At 44.9% G+C, this 14,079-nt stretch overlaps 2 protein-coding genes across 71 annotated transcripts in view; both read left to right on the forward strand.

The window, feature by feature from the left end:
- The window catches only part of UNC13B (unc-13 homolog B), a 210,584-nt gene extending 207,927 nt beyond the window's left edge, over positions 1-2,657 (forward strand). For all 42 annotated transcript variants that reach the window (XR_011533400.1, XR_011533398.1, XR_011533397.1 and 39 more), the window contains 3 exons: positions 472-564; positions 744-903; positions 1,061-2,657. Coding sequence is in view for 33 of the 42 variants with exons in the window: in XM_070595596.1 (XP_070451697.1) it covers positions 472-564; positions 744-903; positions 1,061-1,346 (539 nt within the window). In the remaining 9 variants the exon portion in view is untranslated. The remainder of the gene's footprint in view (positions 1-471; positions 565-743; positions 904-1,060) is intronic.
- A 1,636-nt stretch (positions 2,658-4,293) lies between these two features.
- LOC103560311 (phospholipid-transporting ATPase FetA) overlaps positions 4,294-14,079 on the forward strand; it is a 129,292-nt gene continuing 119,506 nt past the window's right edge. For 10 of the 29 annotated variants that reach the window (XM_070595614.1, XM_070595613.1, XM_070595624.1 and 7 more), the window contains exons 1-3: positions 4,299-4,358; positions 4,797-5,006; positions 11,663-11,706. Coding sequence is in view for 7 of the 29 variants with exons in the window: in XM_070595607.1 (XP_070451708.1) it covers positions 11,679-11,706 (28 nt within the window). In the remaining 22 variants the exon portion in view is untranslated. Of the gene's footprint in view, positions 4,359-4,796; positions 5,007-11,539; positions 11,711-14,079 lie in introns of those variants that run through there. The other 19 variants (XM_070595631.1, XM_070595637.1, XM_070595642.1 and 16 more) reach the window with 10 other exon arrangements.

The following is a 14,079-nucleotide window of genomic DNA, read 5'->3' on the forward strand; positions in this document are numbered from 1 at the left end:
TTGTGGCATGGTCCAGGTTGGAGTAGGACACTCTTTCTGAGCAGGGCAGCCTGTGAGCAGTGTCCTTCAGGAATCTGGGGATAGGTGGGAGGGTGCTGCTTTTGGGGAGAAAGGACCCACATTGTTCCATTGAGGCACCATGGGGTGGATATAGTTCCCAAAGATACAGGGTGGCAGCACTGTCCTTCCCCAACATCTTTCAATAAAACAACCTGAGAAATTTGTAGTTTTTGGAAGAAGTTTCGCCTAAGATGTTGTCAGCTTAACTTGTATTTTAATACACAGCCTCATCCTTTATCCTCTTTCTTTCTATTCTCCCATTGCTTACTTCCCCGTGGCTACTCTAGGTGATTGCTTCTTGCTTTAGGGTATAGGGTGGTAGCCTCTTAACTCTTCAATTTTACCTAGAATAATTAAGCCTGAAGTCTTAGAGTTCTCCAATGGGAGATCATCTGTCCATCTGTCCTTCAGGGTCTGGTGTGGATGATCCTGTAGGAGAAGTCTCTATTCAGGTGGACTTGTTTACACATCCTGGAACTGGGGAGCACAAGGTCACAGTGAAAGGTAAGTGGCATGGACTTACAAGTCTCAGACCGTTTCTTGCCCAGTGGCCTCATCAGTTGAAGGCAGGGGCTGCTTATCCCAGCCCTCCAGCTTAGCCCTCCTTCAAGGGGAATGGCACCTGGGGCTCAAGAACTGGGAATGCTTGGTAGGATCCCTCACAGGTTTCCTTGTTTGGGCAGTGGTGGCTGCCAATGACCTCAAGTGGCAGACAGCGGGTATGTTCCGACCCTTTGTGGAAGTGACCATGGTTGGCCCACACCAAAGTGATAAGAAGAGGAAGTTCACAACCAAGTCGAAAAGCAACAACTGGGCCCCAAAGTACAATGAGACGTTTCACTTGTAAGTTACAGGGTGGGGGACCTGTAGGATTCTGGGAGGGTGTGATCTGGGAGGTAAGACTTGGGAGAGGAGGGATGGGCTGTATGGTGGCTGGGGTGAATTCAGTTGAAGACTCTCAGTTCTGGCCTCCTACCTTCCACCCACCCTGTGCTTGCAGCCTCCTGGGAAATGAAGAGGGGCCAGAAGCATATGAGTTGCAAATATGTGTGAAGGATTACTGCTTTGCCCGAGAGGATCACATTCTGGGGCTGGCAGTGATGCCTCTGAGGGATGTGGCAGCCAAGGGCAGCTGCGCCTGCTGGTGCCCCTTGGGCCGGAAGATCCACATGGATGAGACAGGCCTGACCATTCTCCGGATTTTGTCTCAGAGGAGCAATGACGAAGTGGCCCGAGAGTTTGTGAAGCTCAAATCAGAGTCTCGTTCCATGGAGGAGGGAAGCTGAGCACCAGGCTTCTCTGCCAACTAGATGGCACCAGTTTCATAAGTCCGAGCCAATGGGAGTTACTATCTAGGCAGCTTAGGTCCTCATAATCAAGAGACTAACTCCTTTAGTAAAGGAAACTTAAAGAAAAATTTTGGGTGGTAACAATATAGCTTTTCACAGAAAAGGTCATGTATCCCTGACCAGTAGGTCTGTGGTGCTAGGAGTTGGGCTGTGGGGGTTACCACATGGGGAGGTTTTCCATAAAGAGGGGGACAGACATTTCTGAGAGTGTTAGCCATTCTTGGGAGACACCCCTCCAACTCCACACTCCATCTCTGCCCCTCTCCATACCACACCTTATCCAGTTAGACCCATAAGTACCAATCATTAGAAGAACAAGTTTAGAAGGCCTGGTGCTTGTGCCTGGTTGGTAAGTAGTCAGTTGAGCCTACAGGTATGGCTTGAACCCTGTGGTCTGGATTGGAGTATAGCCAGGGCAGAAGCATACAGAATAGAATTCAGACTGTCCCTTGAGCAGAATCCGCTGGTTTTATATGGCTTCAAAGAGGATAAGGCTTTGAAACTGAACAGACACCTTCCAGAAATGAGCTGTGCTAATCGTTCCCCCAGATTATATCTGTCATGAATGGAGCGAGGTTCACATGGTGCTTCAGAGTCCTGAGCATATTTGGAATCTTTGGAACCCAAGCACCAGGGGCCACCTGCCCAGGAGCCCCCTACCTCACTCCTGTAGGAAGGGGGATGATGCTTCAGGACGTGAGAGGCTGTTCTTATGTACATGCAACTGAGGACTAGTTGAGGGATCTAGCAGAGAAGGCTGTATTTTCTTCTTGGGTAGGCCCTGAACAAAGCCAAAAATTGTGAAAATCAGTCTAGGAAGAGTCATCCTCACCTATGGCGACTGCATTCTGGCTGTCCTCCCCCTTGCAGAAAGAATCTAGCCTTTGGCCTCATTCCCTTTCATCTAGGTCAGGTGCTGTTCCCCTCATAGATGTTCAACCCTACAGAAGGAGCTTGGACAATGATCCCTCTGTACAGGCCGGATGGAGGGGGCCTCAACACTCCTTGGGAGGTCAGAGACAAACTCTTTCAGGGGGTCATATGGACTTCCTAGGCCCTTGCTCAGAGATGTGACGTGGCCCTTTGATATCCTCAGCAGCCTCCTGGACTTCCTAGGACTCTGCATTGTCCACAGCTATACTGGCCATTACATGAAACGAAACTAAGCATCTTTGCTGTTGTTAATTATTGTATGTGCCATTGTTACAAGAGATTATTAGCTAGTCTGTAATAAATTATCTTACAGCAGCCTTTGGGGTCTGGTAATTCTGCTAAAGTGTGGAAAGCTGTAGAAATGACTATCCTGCATAATGGTAGATGACCGCTGGCCCTTTGCTGCTCTTCCCACCACCCCTCCATGTAGTGGAGCATAAAGCAGCTTGGTTAAACACCAAACAGTAAAGTAGCCAATGTGCTAGCATCTTGGCCTGGACCTGAGACTAATTAACAGAGTTAGGGGACCCAGGGCATCAGCTTCCTGCAAAAGGTCCAGAACAGTAGGAGATGACATGTGCCAGTGAAAACTACTCCGTGCTGTGTCTTTCCTTTTCTGGAATTGCAAGGCTTTTCTTCTAAGACAGACACAGCCTCGGCTGTGAGGACAAGGCAGGGGCCTCCTAGGGAGAGTTGTGCTTCCAGACGTGGGTGGAGGGCTGAGGCTCCCATGGACAGGACAGAGGACTAGGCCTCGGAGTAACATTGTCCTTTCATTCGGGAAAATTCAAAGAAGAAGAGAGCTGGAGTAGAAAGTCTACTCCCAAACGGCAGGAAACAAGGTAAAAATGAGGCTTCCCGGCATGGGAATCAGAAAAAGCTGAAGCAAGAAATTGCTCACCTACTCATAGCCTGCATGATCCACTTATGTGTCAGGGACTGAGTGGGGGCAAAGGGCAGGGAGCTAGCTCTGCCCTCCAAGTTCCTGTTTTCGGTTTGCTTGCTAAATCTTAACAATTCAGTTGCCCAGACTTTCTCCTCCTCCCCTCTCCTTTCCCAAACCAGGTGCCCTCTATCATTTCTGCCTCAACCTACCTCTTGAATGCATTGTCTCACCTCAGTTCCCAAAAGCACAAGTGGAGTAGTGGCTTGTAGTTCTTGTCTGGATTACTGTGATAATCACCTGCCTCTGTCCTGCCCTTGCCCTCTTCACACACTCTGGTAAGTCCCTCTCCTGTTTAAAGCTGTTCATTGGTTAGCTATCAGAGCCTTCAGGCTGAAACTTGAAGGCCCTTCAAGACAAGCACAGGCACCCCACCATCCTGCAGCTGTTCTAAAGCACTTCCCCCTGATGTACTGTGCACTTCTACCCCTCTGTGCCTTTGCACATTATTTTTTTTTAAGATTTTATTTTTCCTTTTTCTCCCAAAGCCCCCCTGTACATAGTTGTGTATTTTTAGTTGTGGGTCCTTTTAGTTGTGGCATGTAGGATGCCTCCTCAGCGTGGCTTGATGAGTGGTGCCATGTCCGCGCCCAGGATTCGAACTGGCGAACCCTGGGCTGCTGAAGCAGAGTGCGCGAACTTAACCACTCTGCCACGGGCCGGCCTCAGCCTTTGCACATTCTGTTCCTCCTTGCTGGACTATCCAGCAGCCTTCTAGGCTCTGACATCTCTTTGGCAGCCTTAGGACCCATCCAACATTGTACCCCTCCCCACAGCACTCTATGTGCTTATAATTTACTCCTGTCTCCGCTCTCATCAGCCTGTGATCTACCCAGAGGCAGGGTCTGATTAGCTCGTCTTCGCCTCGCAGCAGCCAGCACAGAGAGAGTGCTCAGGTACTTCAGAGCCACGCCGCTGCGGCAGGACCCCTTCGGGATGCCAGTGGGGGGCGGGGTCCTGAGGGAGGTGGCGGGGGCGTGGGCGGGGCTCTGGTCAGAGCCTGGGGCTCCGGCGCCTGCGCAGAAAGGTGCGTTAAGATGGAGGTCGCTGGAGTCGATGGCTGCGCGGCGATGGTGAGCAGGAGGCGCGCGAAGGTGGCGCCCGAGGAGAGGGTATCGCCTTCTCCCTCCCGACATTGGGCAGATGCTGGGCCCCCGTACTACCTGACTTTCACCCGCCGTGTACTTCCCAGCAGCTCTTCACCCTCGTACTTGGTTGTAAAGTGTCCTCCCTATGCTCCCCGAGGTTACTTCCCCTCCTGGTACTCCAGTCTACGGGTTTCCCGGACAGCTTGCAAAGGGGGTCTTTGTTCCTCAAATACCTTGCGAAGTCACCCATTTATCCAGCTCCCTTCTAAAGCAGATACCCCTAATCCCGCAGGTGAGGCACATTCCTCTGAGCTAAGGGAGTTTTGTCCACTTTCCCAGCGCCAACCAGGTTCTCTGAGAAGAAGCCATAAAGCTTATATTTGACTTGAAAGTGAAACATTTGCTTTTATTCCTCTCTCATAGGGGTGGAGACCTACTCCGTAAGGAAGAGTCAAACTGTACCTGACTACTCATGATTTGCAGCAGACCTGCAGATTTGAATTAGTAGCTAACTTTTAAAATCCAGATTTCACGTTTTAAAAATGCAGATTTCCCCGCTTTTTTGAAAGATTGGAAAATCTGTTAATCCTTGGTTCACATTCCTACAAAGTGACAGGTGGTTGGAGCTGAGAGGTAACTGGTAACTTAGTTTGCTGTAGTTCATTACAGATTCCATTTGTTGACAAAAAATAATCCGTAACCAATCTATAAATGAAAATTTGAGTGAGTTTATTCTGAGCTAAAATGTGAGGACCATGGCCTGGGGCCTTTCTTCCCAAAGGAAGAAAGGGCAGCAAAGAAGTGGGGTGGACAGAGTGGTTATATATCCCCAAACAGGATGTTTCACATATGATTGAAATGTCCTTTTTACAATACTCGTGAGACTGCTTTGTCGGCACAGGGATTGATGAAAACAGCGGGTAGGTCTGCCATCTCAGTGGACACTGCAGGGTGGCAGGTCTGCTGTCTCGAGCTGGGTGCTCACAGGTGAGCTGGGTGGTCAATGGTGAGCACAGCAATCAGTTCCTAGCCTAAGGAAAGATGCTTATCCCTAGGGAAATGCCAGTGTGGGGGGAAGTTGCACCTTTGTCTTAAGGGCGTTTGTTCTTGCCACAGGAAATGTTTAAAGCAGATATACAATCCGTGCTGGATGGCCATGTCAGGCCCTTTTGGAAAAACAAAGTCAGGCCTAATTAGGTTTACACCAAATGCCTTCCTCATATACTCCAGTATATCCTATTGCTTGCCATTTCTATTTGTCACATTATTCCTTACCTTCTTATACTGGGTTTTACGTTATTTCCCTGACGCCTGGTAGGCATTTGAGTTTGTGATCCCTGATGCAGGATTTGGGGTAATTTTATGCGTCAATACTTTGAGCTTTTTTTTTTTCCTGCTTTTTCTCCCCAAATCCCCCCAGTACATAGTGGTATACTTTAGTTGTGGTATATGGGACGCCACCTCAACATGGCCTGATGAGCAGTGCCATGTCTGCGCCCAGGATCCAAAATGGTGAAACCCTGAGCTGCCCACGTGGAGTGCGCGAACTTAACCGCTCGGCCACCGGCCAGCCCCAATACTTTGAGCTCTTAATGGAAACAAATTGAAAGAGGTTGGACGTATGTTTAGGTTGGTTTTGGTTTCTGTAATGCTCTGATTGATCAGGATCAGAGATCATCCTAGTAGCTAAAACCTTAACAAAAGTGCATTTTATAAGAGAATTCAATGGAAGTATCTGTAGGTAGCTCCCTGGTGCATTTGATCTTAAAGAAATCCAGTGTGCTATCTCCTCTCTGGTGGGGTCAAGGCATCGTTTCTCTTTGAATACCTGGTTATAAAAGGGCCTGGCTCTGGTTTGTACTGAAAATGTCTCAAAAGTGCTGTCTCCTTCACTCCAGAACACACAGATGGTAACTCCTCTCTTGGAGGGAAATAACAGGCCTCATAATATCAAGAGTAGGGGTATTCTGCAAGCTGTATCTAGTCAGAAGTGAAACAGGAGTACCTTTAATAGTGGATTTTTAAAGAAGCAAAATCCATTCTTTCAGCATAAGTGTGTGACCTACCTATTCATTGTGAATATTTGGACTAGCTCCCTGAATGAACTTCCCATATGTAGAAGCATAATGGCAAAGCTGAAGAAGCAACATGGAATAGTGGAGATGGCATTGAACTGGGAATCAGAAGACATGAATACTGGTCTCGGCTCTGCTACATACTTGTCAGGAGACCTTGACTTATTACCTGCTCAGAGGCTCAGTTTCTTGCAACTATTAAATAAACTAATAATTCTTGCTGTGTTTACCCTAGAGGGATCTAATGGGGTCATTTAAATGTGAAAACACTTTGGAAGCTATACATTTTTTCTCAGTATATAAGGGATTATTATAATTATAAATGATCCTCTGAGTTCTGATTAACTTCCAAGGAATTTGTCTTGGTGCGTTCCAGGTTCAAAATCAACAAATGTTTGCTGAGCGCATACTGTGTGCCAGGTGCTCCTGTAGGCATGGGGCATATCAGTGAACAAAACACAAATCTCTGCATAAATTTAGGGGTGAGTTGTCAGCATATTGAGTACCTACTAAGTACCCAGTGCAGTATTACAGTGTGGTGAAGTAGTTGGAAGCATCTAGGTTATGGAGTTAAGTCTGCCACTATAAAGCTGTGAGAGACCCTTTCCCTGTGTGAGCCTGAACCTCCCCATCTGTAAAATAAGGAGGTTAGACAAGGTAACTTTGAAGGTTCCTTCCAGCTAAAATATGTTGTTTAGAGATTCTAATTGCTAAAGTTCCCTACCCCTAATGAGCTTATTGCCCTGTTGGGATGGTCACACTAACAAAGCTGAACAGTCATAGAACTATGAGGATGACACAGTGCTAATGTCAGACTAGATTCAGCACAACAGTGGTAACAGCAGTGTTCTGTAGGTAATGGAGTATTTGTAGAGACTTCTTGGAAGACCAGGTAGACCTGGGAGGATGGGAAGCTTTGGATTAGAGGAAAGGAAGAGACTCTGTAAATATTGGAAATGAATGAATGGAAGTGCAAAGGGAAAGAAGAACATGCCATTTTTCCCTAGCATATCAATCAGGAGTCCTTGCAAAAAAACAATTGTGCATTCAAAAGGGTTTAACTGAACAGAGTTTAACCAGAGAGCTATTTAAAGAGGTATGGTCAGTGTTGAGGAACTAGAGAGGAATGGTGAAACACAAAAGTGGCGGTCCATAGCTCTCCCAGGCCTGAAGGGAAAGAGAAAGGGGAAGGAGTATTGTTACTAGAGCCTAGCTAGAGTTACAATTTGGAAAAGGGACTTCTTGACAAGAGCTATGTCCATAAGTGCTAAGCAGCCACTGTAAGAACTTGGCAAGGCAGTGAGGACACAAAGAAATAAAGGCCCTAAGCTTTCTCTCTCTTCCTGCCCTCCAGTCTCCAGCTAGTACTTTGCATTGGTAAAACCCAAACAGAAGCCCAGGGGCAAGATGGTCTGAGTGATGTAGTTCATAGAGATCAGCTTCCCAGAACAGGGCAGAAGGAGTTGGGGAGGAGGAGACACAGCAAGCACATTAACTAGCATACAGGGTATCTAGGGAAGGAAAAGTCACCACTATGGACTCTTTCCAAGGAAGTTTTCCCTCTGTTCAAATTCAAAATCTACTCTAAGGCTTTGTCTCCTTAGCTCTGAAGTGGCGATAGTAATGCCTTTTTTGCCAGAGTGATTGTGAGGATTTTGAGATAGGGCACATGAAGGTGCCTAGCACAAGGCCTGATCCACGCTGGAGGCCCAACATGTTTTAGCTCCTTCTCTCCTGCGTGTGCCTAAATGGCTCCTTGGCTCAAGTACCTTTTCCAGTCAAGGTCTCAGAGGGTGGCTGGAACTGAGTGAATGAAGGTTACAATAGTCAGTGATGAAGTCAGAACACAGAGCCTTGTAGCCCATTGTAATGACTTTGGCTTTTAACAGGAGAAAGGTAGAAAGTCATTGGAAAGTCCTCCTGGATTGTTTGGCTTTTGACGTCGGGGTTCCTATCACTCACTGGGGCATCACTTGTTCGTTCATTTGAAAATATTTATTTAGAACATATCACAAACTGGGTACTGTTTTAGGCAGTGGTAGTGCATTGATATATAGCTCCTGCTCTCAAGGAGACTGTAGTCTTATGAAGGAGGCAGACAATTTCAATTTAAGGTGTGAATGTGAAGGTACAAGTGAATGTAGAACATACTAAGGGAGCTCCTGGTAAGCACTCCTGACCCATTTTGGGGGCATCTGAAAAGGCTTCCTGAAGAAGACAGTGTAAACTGAATCTTACCAATAGAGCTTAGCCAGGTCTAAATAGAGGGAAATAGAGTTGTAGGCATTTGAAGTAGTATATGCACTTGGAATAGAAAAAAGTTGGTGGTCTGCTGAGACTTGCAGGTAATTTATACCACGGGACAGTTGGCCTTGGCAGGAGGGTGATGAGAGAGATTAAGACTGGAGAAGTAAGTAGAGGCCAGGTCATGAAGGGGAATTTAGACTTTATCCCAAAGGCAATGTTAGATTTTCAAACAAAAAAATTAGCAGAAAGATAGCATTTTAGAAAGATCATTCTGGCTAGGTAATAGTCATTTAAAGTGAGGTTGGGGAAGAACAAAACTGGAGACGAGGCTAATGATGGTGGCCTGAACTTAGGAGACACTTTGGGCATAGAGAGAAGTAGGTGACTATTCCAAATTCAACTCTTTATTAACGAGGGAAAATGTACAGAACTTCTTGATTAGTTGTAAGTGGGAGAGTGAAAGAGAGCATGATCAAAGATGACTCAGGGGCCAGCCCTATGGCCGAGTGGTTAAGTTCGCACACTCTGATTGGCCGGACCCGGGGTTTTGCTGTTTTGGATCCTGGGTGTGGACATGGCACTGCTCATCAGGCCATGCTGAGACGGCGTCCCACATGCCACAACTGGAAGGACCCACAACTAAAAATACACAACTATGTACCCAGGGGGCTTTGGGGAGAGAAAGGAAAAATGAAATCTTTAAAAAAAAAAAAAAAAAAAAAGCTGACTCAGATTTCTGGCTTGGGTGACTAAGTAAGTGGTAGGCCTAGTAACTGATGTTCAAATGTAAGAGAAAGCACAGATTTTGGGTGTGTGAGAGGTAGAGAATAGAGGTGACGATTTCGGTCTTGTAAAAGTAGATTTTTTAAATTGTGGTAAAATATACATGTAGAATTTATCATTTTACCTTTTTAAAGTGTATACTTGAGTGACATTGTGTTCACAGTGTTGTGCAACCATCACTACCATCTAGTTCCAGAACCTTTTCATTTCCCCAAAAGGAGACCCCATTCTCATTAAGTGGTCACTCTTCAGTACATGTAGATTTTGAGGCATTTGTGTGACATCCAAATATAGATGTTAAGTAGACATTTGAATATGTAGTACTGAAGCTCAGGATCAAAATTTAGGCTGAAGATACAGATTTTTGAATTATTAGCATACAGATAGGGAGTTCTTAACCTGTGGCCTATGGACGTGAGTGAGAATCTCTGAATGTCTTGAATTGGATGTAAAATGTATATGTTTAATTTTTTTGGTGAGGAAGATTGGTCCTGAGCTAACATCTGTGCCAGTCTTCCTGTACTTTGAATATGGGACGCTGCCACAGCATGGCTTGATGCGCGGTGCACAGGGCCGCACCCGGGATCTGAACTCACAAACCCCAGGCCGGTGAAGGGGAGTGCACAAATTTAACCGCTGTGTCACCAGGCCAGCTCCTGTATATGTTTATTTTTTTGTGAAATCCATAGCAGTAATCAAATTCTAAAAGGAATTTCTTTACCTGAACAAAGTTGCTAACTGCTGATATATTTGGTAAATGAAGCCGTGGGGGTGTTTAAAATAAAACGCAGGGAAAGTGAGTGGTGAATAAAGGAGAATGAGACTGGAACCCTGGGTAACATTTAAGGTGTAGAGAGGTCTAAAGGGTGTTCTCTTGAGTACAAGAAACACGGTTCCTGTCTGCTTCAACATAGGTGAAGGCTGTTAAAGGCAATGTTGTTTCCTACTTGTTAGATATACCTCCCTGGTTGCCTCTGCCAAACACATATTTTATACACCCATTCATTCGTGCTCTTAATTAGATTATCTTCTTAGGTTACCAGCCATAACGTCCTTCTGATTTAGTCTTACTTCTGGCCCTTAGGTTGATGGGGAGAGTATCATTAATAAAGTCAGTAGTAGAGAGTTAACTAAATTGTCATAATTTGCAACCAGTGTGTGTGTGTCTAGTATATTGTGAACTTTCTGATAAACCAGCAGTTCTCAAAGTACAACACCTGAACCAACAGCATCAGCATCGCCTCAGTTTGTAAGAAATGTAAATTTTAGGGCCCCACCACAGACCTGCTGAATGAGAAACTCTGGGGATGGCACCCAGCCTTCTAGGTGATTCTGATGCTTGCTAACATTTGAGAACAATTGTGCTAGACTATTCCTGGCCAAGTTTTTTCAGTCCATAAATAAAACATGGGTTCCTGGCTCTCTACTTATCTTTTCTATAATAATAAAATCTAGATGGCAAAATTTTGAGATGTCTGATAAGTTCCTCATGAAAAAATTGTCTTGGGACAATCTTGTCTATCTGTGACCTTCACCACTCTGAATTATAGATACAAATGTTATTTCCTACATGTCATTTTCCTCTTTGGTTTTCACAAGGACTTTTCATGTCTTTGAAACAATTAGTCCGTGGGCCACGTTTTTGGGAAAAAATTACTCTAAGAGGTTCTGGGTCAAAAATGAGGAAATAAGGGATGCTGAAATGCTGGCACATAGTAGAATGGTAGATTTCCCCCCTGAGCTCAGTGCCAGATCTACCAAAGAGCATCTGGGCATTTAAGGCTTTAAATTATGCTCCTTCTGAACCATGATATTTGACCACAGTTCTCAGTTACTGCCCTTGAAACTCACTTCACAATCATGTCTTCATCTGTAGCCAAGTCTACAAGGGAGACGATATAGAATAGTGATCAAGAGCAGTCGGGCAATCGGGTTCAAATCTCTACCACTGTAACGCCACCACTTCCTGATTGTATGATCCTGAGCAAGTCACTTAACCTTCTTAAGCCTCAGGGTTTTCATCTGTAAAACCGAAGGCCCAGGTTTGAGTGAAAATTACACAAGAAAATCTTTGTAAAGCACATAGTAAAGTGTCTAGCATCCAGTAAATTTTGATAAATGGTGGGTATTAGGATATCAGCACGGCCTGGACTAACTGACAAGGAGTTTTTGTTTTATTCTTAGGTGATGTTTCTCTGAGATGAAATACATAAAACCTTTTATTTCAGGTAAGTGCTCAGCTCATATCTGCTGAGATACCCAAAGTGCAATCGCTAATGGTATTTGCTTTGTAATACACTGTACCGTGTTCCACCCACAAAGCCAGCAACTTGACCACTGGTGCTCTCAGAGCATTCATTGAAGGATTAAACTGAAGCCCACCCAGGAGCTTCTTAGTGCAGGACTCAGACTTGACTTCCCTCTGACGTGCTTTGAGACTATTCTTGCTGCGATGGGAGGAAAAATATTATAAATTTGAAATTTAGGTTATTATAGGAAGTCTTTGGTTATAACTATTAGTGATATTAATTCACATTTGAGAGTAATGTTTGAGTGTTCTTTTTAGAGGACAATGAGAGGAATGTTCTACTTAAAGACTTGAGGCAGACAGGTAAGTGATTTAATTTTGAAGGCATTTAAAACAGAAAGCCAAAGGTCTGTTATAACCACGGTGGAAGTGTCGTTAGCAAAAGCTGAAGGTGACAGTGTTTCTCATCTGTGAACTTTCAAGGAGAAATAGGAATAGTCTAACAGAGACTTCTGCTGGGCTAATTGATTTAATTGGGATTATTGGTATGGTAGTCAGATGAATCATGATTTGAACACTCCTCCTGACATCTCGCCCTCCTTTTTCCATGTGAGCTTAAGATAAGATGTTCAAAGGGTCTTGTTGAATTTGTTTCCCTTTCTGTAGAGATGTAACTTGATAACGCATTTCTCCAATCCCAGACCATATACTTTGCATCGTTAGTATCACAATTTGTCTCATTAAAATCAGTCAGTTTCTGCTGTGGCGATTTTTGGAGAAACCTTAGACTTTCTACCAAGATCTAGAGCTAAACTCTCCACATAATTCCAGCCAAATGACTGTTGACTGTTGTATGGGCAAGTTCTCTCTAACAAAGGGAAAACCTTCTATCATAGTTCTTTGTGGACCTGCTTTTAAAGAATTTGAAAAACAATAAAAGAGCTATGGGGGGCCGGGCTCGTGGCGCAGCAGTTAAGTGTGCACGTTCTGCTTCGCGGCCCCGGGTTCACCGGTTCAGATCCTGGGTGTGGACATGGCACCGCTTGGCAAGCCATGCTGTGGTAGGCATCCCACATATAAAGTAGAGGAAGATGGGCACAGATGTTAGCTGAGGGCCAGTCTTCCTCAGCAAAAAGAGGAGGATTGGAGGCTGATGTTAGCTCAGGGCTAATGTTCCTCAAAAAAAAAAAAAAAAAAAAAGAGCTATGGGACTTTCCAGGAGTGTCTATGTTTGAGGAGAAGAGGAGGACGTTTTTGCTTTAGTGAAACAAAATCAGTTCCACTTTAAATTTGTTGTTATAATCTTAAAAGCTAAGCTTTGAAAGATGGATGTATTTTAGCTAAATAGAGGAATATGAGGGTTACAGGAGAGAATTATCCTGAGCTTGAGAAGGGAGAGTTGTTAAAAATTTCACATGACAAACGTAGTTTGAACCTTTTTTTTTTTTTTTGAGGAAGGTTAGCCCTGAGCTAACGTCCGTGCCCATCTTCCTCTACTTTATATATGGGACACCCACCACAGCGTGGCTTGCCAAGCAGTGCCATGTCCGCACCCAGGATCCAACCTGGTGAACCCTGGGCCGCCCAAGCGGAACGTGTGCGCCTAACCGCTGTGCCACAGGGCTGGCCTCAGTTTGAACCTTATTTTTAACTTAAGTATACTAAATGTATATGTAAAATGTTATATGTGTTTATACAAATAGTGCCATTAATGTCTACATTGGTGCCTATCCAGATCCCATGCTCGAGTTTATGAAGGAAGGGCCTTTAGTGCTGCATTTGATTTGATTCTAATTCCATAGAGAATTTCATCCTCCTTGGCCTTGTTCATAATCTGTTCTTCTCTCATGATGGCATCAGCATATTTCTGCCTTTACAGACATGTTATCTGCTTAAGATCTTGAGATATCCAGGCAGATCTGTGCCCATCTTTGTCTTGCTTTCTTTGTCATTGTGGAAGTTCGTGGTAGCTCCCTAAACAGATTTTTAGGGCTGAGGCTCTTTCCTTTAATGTCCTTCAACGAAGGCTGTTGACATAACGCCAAAGCATTGTTCAGTAAAAGCCGTTCTGGGTTTGGGGCAGAGCAGTGCAGTTGAGGCAAGGCTTTGATGATCTGTCTTAATCCAAGGAAGAACAAATTTTAGAGTATATAGAGAGAGATTCTTAACTCTTTTTTTATGTGTTTGTGAGGAATATTGGCCCTGAGCTAACATCTGTTGCCAATCTTCCTCTTTTTGCTTAAGGAAGATTGTCACTGAGCTAACATCTGTGCCCGTCTTCCACTGTTTTATGTGGGATGCCGCCACAGCTTGCTTGATGAGCGGTGCTATGTCCACACCTGGGATCTGAACC

The sequence above is a fragment of the Equus przewalskii genome, chromosome 26 (assembly GCF_037783145.1).
Source record: "Equus przewalskii isolate Varuska chromosome 26, EquPr2, whole genome shotgun sequence".
Classification (NCBI taxonomy): Eukaryota; Metazoa; Chordata; class Mammalia; order Perissodactyla; family Equidae; genus Equus; species Equus przewalskii.